At 40.1% G+C, this 6,833-nt stretch overlaps 1 protein-coding gene across 3 annotated transcripts in view; it reads right to left on the bottom strand.

Moving 5' to 3' along the window:
• LOC138013416 (transmembrane protease serine 9-like) overlaps positions 1-6,833 on the bottom strand; it is a 20,134-nt gene extending 13,301 nt beyond the window's left edge. For all 3 annotated transcript variants that reach the window (XM_068860490.1, XM_068860492.1, XM_068860491.1), the window contains exons 1-4: positions 6,724-6,833; positions 5,612-5,809; positions 4,267-4,467; positions 1,161-1,478 (exon numbers count right to left, since the gene is read on the bottom strand). In XM_068860490.1, the coding sequence (XP_068716591.1) occupies positions 1,161-1,478; positions 4,267-4,467; positions 5,612-5,809; positions 6,724-6,778 (772 nt within the window). In that variant the 5' untranslated portion in view covers positions 6,779-6,833. The remainder of the gene's footprint in view (positions 1-1,160; positions 1,479-4,266; positions 4,468-5,611; positions 5,810-6,723) is intronic.

Raw genomic sequence — 6,833 nt, 5'->3', positions numbered from 1 at the left:
CGCGTAACAACCCGGAACACCGGAACACTCCGGAACACCCTGGAAGTAACCCAAAGCCCTCAATTTCGCTAACCCTAGGCCTAAAAACCAACTTAAGGCCTAGCTAGGCCTAGGGTTAGCCAAATTGAGGGTTTTGGGTTACTTCCAGGGTGTTCCGGAGTGTTCTGATGTTCCGGGGTGTTCCGGAGTGTTCCGGTGTTTCGGAATGTCCCGGTGTTCCTGGTTTTAGTACATGCCGTTTCACTGGGTTATTTACTATCTCATACCCAACAATTGTTGAATCTGATTAGTTAATCCACACCAATAAATATGTTTTAAAAATGTTTTTTTTTTTTTTTTTGTCAAACACATCGTCCCATTCTATCATAGAACCTTTATCAACAGAAGTGACGGAGTCAAATGTTCTGTCACATGACTTGTATCCTTAGCTTACATCTGACATCATGGCGGCCATGTCGGTGTACTGAATGACTGCGAAAAATTATTTTATTCTTTTGGGAATTAACCAATATCAAAAAGACCATAATACTCTTTGTTTTTCCCATCAAACTGTTGCATAAGCATTGTTTTCAGTTTCTCTTGCGACCATTATAAGTCCCAAGAGTAAATAAAAACAATGCTTATGCAAAATGAATCCAGAGGAACAAACAAACATCATTATGGTCTTTGGCTGATTTGGTTCAAAACACAAGCGACGTTTTGTTTATGTTTTGTACACGGAAGCTCACTAACATGGCCGTCTGATCACGTGGGTGCAAGCCAAGAATTATAAGTCACGTGACAAGACGATTAAAGATGTTAATTTTTTTTTTAACAGAATGGCCACTCACTGTTATATTCTACAAAGCATAATACAACAGAAATAATAGAACAGGTTCTTTTAGGGTGCGTTCGATTGACCCTATTCCGAAATAATAATACGAGAGTGATGATTAAAAAGGTATGTTTGGAGGTTTGAAGCAAAAAGGATAATAAAGCATTCTAGCCACTGATTGACAAATGTAATGTGAATCTCCGTAAAAACGAAGGATCCATGTATTCTTTCTTATTCCAGAATACGGTCAATCGAACGCACGCTTAATCATGTCCCGCGACAAACACCGTTCTCGCCAATAATCTAGTCAGCGCTCTCTCTAGGTACTTCATGCTAGTACACTTACTTGCGATGTAACCATTGATCCAGTTCACGTAAGAGCTGACTCTAGCGTACACAGAGAACGTATTTCCAGGACAAGTTCTGCTTGTCACCCAAGAGGCCGCTCCCCGAACGACCCACCTTCCATTCTCCAAACAGGATAGGGGTCCACCGCTGTCACCATTGCAGACGCTACTTCCCCTTCCTCCTACGCAGACCATTGAGTCCTCATCTACACTTCCTCCATTTGTCCTCCTGCACTGGCTGTGTTCTGCCACTGGAGCGGGGGCTTGTTTGAGATTAGTAGCAAGCTGATTGGTTGATGGGCTGATGCGGCCCCATCCTGGTAATTAAACGAGAGTGATGGGAAAATAAGGAATTGAATTAGGAGGGGGAATACAATTTGAAGACAACTCTTTGTCAGTGTTCAGGAGGCCTCTTACGCATGACCAAGGAATATTTATTCACCGATATTCACCGAGCCTAAGTTGAATAATTGTTTTAGTGTAATTACATAGGTGATTATTTGAAAAATATACATTTTCCTTGAAATATTTAATGTCTTCGTCTGTCGCTGCGACCAATCAGCACAGCGAAATTTTCAATAATTACCTTTGTAATTATACCAATACTACTTGGTATAATTTTCAGCGGTGAATATTTAACAATTATTCCATGAGCGCGCGTTGGATATGAGATGATAGATAGCCAACGAGGCGCGTAGCGCCGAGTTAGCTATAATCATCTCATATCCAACAAGCGCGAGTGGAATAATTGTTTTATTCAAAACGCTCCCCAAATATAGAAAACTAATACACAATAAAAATAAAAAGGCCCAAAAAATCACGCATATGCTTGCCGTGTTTGTAGATCTTGGTATAATTAACAGCTATTCACCGAAGTAGAGATGGCTAGCGGTGGATATTTACCGAGCCGCGAAGCGGCGAAGTAAATATCCAACGGTAAATATCCACCGACACTGAGGTGAATAGTTTTTTTAGTATATACTACAACAGGGAGATAATATACAGCACAAAAAATTGATTTTGATGTTTTCTTCACTTGTCACGGATGCAAATCGGGACGCCATTTTTTCCTGAGTTGCTCGGAGGTAAATAGCACAGGATATCCGGAGTTTGACGAGCCAATCAGCGCGCGAGTTCAACGCTATCCACTGTTTTAGTATATACTAATGGCTCATAACCCATGATGGCTTAGCCAATCAAAACTCTCAAATTGCACTATCCAATGATCCAGTTTTTAGTAAAAGAATTTAGTGTTATATTCACCGCGCTACCCGGGGAATATAACATTGTGGAGGCGCGGCTGCTAAGCCAATCAAGCACTTTTCGTGCCTTTTTATCTTGTTTTAGCACGTTGTTTTGCTCTTTCTTTATATTCACCGTCCAAAATTACACTAAAACAATTATTCGCCTCAGGCATAGCGAATATTGGTGAATATTTACCTCGATTACGTCTCGGTAAATATTCACCAATATTCAATTTACCTTCGGCGAATAATTGTTAATTATTTATCCGACTTGATCTAATCTGCTTTAATGAGATTTTATTTGCACTTAGTTTTCCTGATTTTCAAGATCATTTGTGCTAAGCATTATTATTGTGGGCGCTCTCCATTTAAGAGAACTGACCGGCAAGACCGGGCATCAGGAAGGAATAACTCTACAACGTCTTCAATATAACACACTTCGAGAATGGTGTATATTCCTCCGGAACAATGCAAGGGATTATCGTGCAAATGTTTCTTTAAATTGTCGCATTTTCTTTGCAAACTGATGGGTCTGGCTGGCCAGTTCTGACAAAAGGAAAGCGCCCTGTGATTATTATGCCAGTAAGGTTCATGATGATGATGATGACGAACGATCATGTGTTTGTAGAAATTTTCAAGAATCCACGGGGTCGTAGAAATTTCCACGAATCGACGCAGGGGCTGCAGGAATTACTTCACTCAGTGGTTGGTTCAAAGTTTTCGCGCCACTTCTTCAACCAATCAGAAATGAAACCAGAGCCAATCGTGGCTATCGCCTTCCCATTTTCCCTCGCTTTGTGTCGGCTACGTGTTATTACTTCGAGTTTTGATTGGTTTACTGGATTGTCTCCATCGTTTTTGATTGGCCAATTACTTTGGTTTTGGTTTTACGACACTCGATTGAAACTCGCTCTAAGCGATCATTTGCAGGTTGCTTTTACTAGTTTTTTTGGGCCAAAGCTACTATTAAGCCTGGTTCTCACTATTGACGTCAGCAGAAGCACAAGTATCAGACACTTCACAAATATTGGCTGAGTGGCTTCATAGCTCAGTTGGTAAGAGCACTACACCGGCATCATAGAGATCATAGGTTCGAATGCCGTCAAAGTCACCTGAATTTTCCCGGTGTCTTTAAAGAGACAATTGCTTCGATTGTCTAGTTAGTGGTATCATTTCTCCAATTGACCTCTAAACCGCACTTCACAAAGTTAACATTTGTTTGGAACACTGCCTTGGTAACCAAGAGTTTATCATTGCAGGAAAATATGACATCTTTTCAGGAATCCGTAGGAATAGGCCACTTCAGGAAATACCATAATACTCTTTGTTTGTCCCCCCCAAATTTTGAATAAGCATTGTTTTTGTTTTCTCTTGGGACCATTGTAAGTCCCAAGAGAAACTGGAAACAATGCTTATGCAAAATTTGGGGGAACAAACAAAGAGAATTATGGTATTTTCCAAAGTGGCCTAATATTTGCAGGACTCTTTTGGGAATCTAATACCGTATTTGGTGAGCGGAAATATTCTATAACTTTGTTACGCTTTTCGCGGTACGTCCGATAGTAATAATAATAATTATTCTTCTTCTTCTTCTTCTTCTTCTTCTTCTTATTATTATTATTATTATTATTATTATTATTATTATTGTTATTATTACTTTTATTATGATTACCATCATCATCATCCTCATCGTTAACATCAACATCCACATTATCATCATCATCATCATAAACGTCTTCGTCAGCGCCATCGTTCATCATTATCACTACTGTTATTGCGTATGAAATTAGAAAAACGCTAATCTGATGATTTACCAAAGTAACATTCGGCCATGAAAGGTACATCATTTTTGAGCAATTACCTGAAACATAACAGGTGGTATCTCTACGGACGCGAGATCCGTGTCCGGGCAGACAGATAGTACCAACTTTACTGCTAAGTTGCGCTGGTCTCGCCAACTGCAACAGAGCAACATCGTGGCGCAAATGTTGCATGCTGAATTGAGGATGTTTAATGACTCTTTTTAAATTAACTTGTTCACCTCTCCCCCTGTTGTGAGCACCTGTTGAGACATAAGTCAAGTAATATACTCAGTTTGCTGGCCGTTCCATATTCCCGATATGACAAACGGAGCAAAAATCAATTTTGTTGAAACTACTTGATGATTTAATCAAAACTTATCAACTTTCATTTCGATAGCTATCCCTGAGGGCTGTCCAAGTACGGCGTTATAACGCAAATGAGATTTACGCTTAAGGGTGTAAGCGTCACAATGCGACCCTTAAACTGGGAACTTTTACCAAAGCCCTACCCAAAAAGTAATACATGAAGTTCTTAGGCTAAAGACGACACCTTGTGACACATGTTTCACATGTATGCTTAATACCATAAATCTCATCATGTAGCTGTCGCTGTATTGAACATGAACGCTATCCCTGAAATGATGCGTTGTGACACGCTACCTGGTTGCTTAAGTTAAAATAGTGTTGAATTTTGGTGCCAGAGTGCGCGGGCTTTGATTAATTAAGGCCGATTAACACTCAGGACCTTCAAGGGGGGTTCCTTTTTAATAAGATGTGCAAATGGTTACCCTTTTTCGTTTTAGATGAGGACAAACAAACATTTCTCGTTCATAGACCTGGTCGGTTGTTATAAGAACTTAGGTCATCTCATGTTTTCTCCATTGGAACATTTAACACTCCTCGCCTTAACGAGGCTCAAAATTAGGGTTTTCCACAGGTAAAAGTGGATATCGAATGGAAAAGGATAATAACACTGCCGGTCTTTTTAAGGGTGTCTGACAGCCCCATTGCCATGGCAACAGTAAAGGACTGCTCATAGAAAACTTCAGTTTAAGTATACAATAATACGACTCCTATTTGTATGGAAAAAATCAGGGTAGGTCACAGAGCGAAGTTTTGGGGTATTCCTCAACATTTGTAACAAAGGGTGGTTCCCAGATTTTGCAGTCTGATATGCTCGAGTCATGAGCGTAAGTAGGGAACTTAAGATCTACGACGCGGCCGTCAACAAGAACGTCACGCAACAACGTTTTCGTCGACTACACTGTTATAGATATTAAGTCCCCAATATAGCGTGTGAGGCCTACATCTACAGGCTCAGCTGAAAACCCATTCGAGCCTTCTTAAATGCGCTTTTGCTCATTAAAGGGAATCAAGGCTATGTTAATTATAGTATGAACTTACCCAAAAGTAATGTGTATCTCGACGGGTTACTGCTGCTATAAACGCAATGGGCGGCTGTCAAGGCCCAATTTTGGTTTAGAAGAGACGCTCCGCAGATGTGACTGGAGCCAATACGCAAGGATAACTGCCATGGCCAAGAATGAGCTCGGGCTTCCTCGCCTCCAACGATTCGAGACCCAAGAGCTCTCCTGCCGCACTCTGTTAGCGAAAAACAAAAAGTGTCAGTTGCCAAGAATATGAAAACTCGACGGCTATGAAAAACATCTGTTCGTCTCAAGATTTTAGTGAATAAAATTATGTTGGCGGATGATCATTCTCTTTGCTACAGCATTTGAACTTCCAATGATTGTGATGAATGAATGCAAGTTACCTAAATACGATTTCAAGGAAAACTGGAAACTGGCATGAAGAGTGCCTCATTTAATTTGTTTCTCTGACAGGGTATACAGGTTGTTAATTGCCAAGTTTAAGAAACTCTGTTTTAAAGTTTTTTTTTTTTAATCAGTGAGTCGCTTGCTTCAAAGATCCAGCGATATGATATATCTTATTACGCCCATGTGCTCGGACCGTTCTGTAATTTCATCGTCTTTTGTTCTACGTTTCTGGGAAAAAATACGAAGCGCGTACTGCCCTCGGACCAAGTTTATTAGAGGTCTGTAGTTTGGACAGAGATTTCAATAAGAAAATAATTAGCATTCAATTCGCTGGCAACATATCTTATTACGCCCATTTGCTCGGACCGTACTGTTCTTTTTTCTTTTCTTTTTTTTTTTTTCAGTTTTGGAATAGAAAGTTAAGAAACCTAAGCAACAACGAGGACGTGACTATTTCAAAGCCACGCGTTAACTAATAATTATTACAACCCCTTTTCAGTTTCTGTCTACGGTGTGCCAGTTAGGCAAGGGTAAATTTTGCTCAGGCTGCTGCGTTTTCCGGGCACAAAACATACCTTTCGCTATTTGAAATTTCTAGATTACTAAATTCCAGCTACAAAAAAGAATTTGTTCCTTGAGTGCCCGTAAGTTCTACTTAAAGTTTCCGAAGTGTTGTGTTGAACAACTTCTCTAAAATCTCAACATTTCAAAATGAAAATACTTAAATTACGACTGCACCTTGTGTGAGCGACGGCGCCAAAAAGCTGACCAACAGGATTAAAAGGACAAACATCCTTGAAGGTTGTGCGGAGAGGCATATGCAAACATCATCCTTTTATCGAACTTTT

Source organism: Montipora foliosa, chromosome 8 (genome assembly GCF_036669935.1).
Source record: "Montipora foliosa isolate CH-2021 chromosome 8, ASM3666993v2, whole genome shotgun sequence".
NCBI lineage: Eukaryota > Metazoa > Cnidaria > Anthozoa > Scleractinia > Acroporidae > Montipora > Montipora foliosa.
Note: the sequence above shows the minus strand (reverse complement) of the source record. Positions and strands in the feature narration are given on the sequence as shown.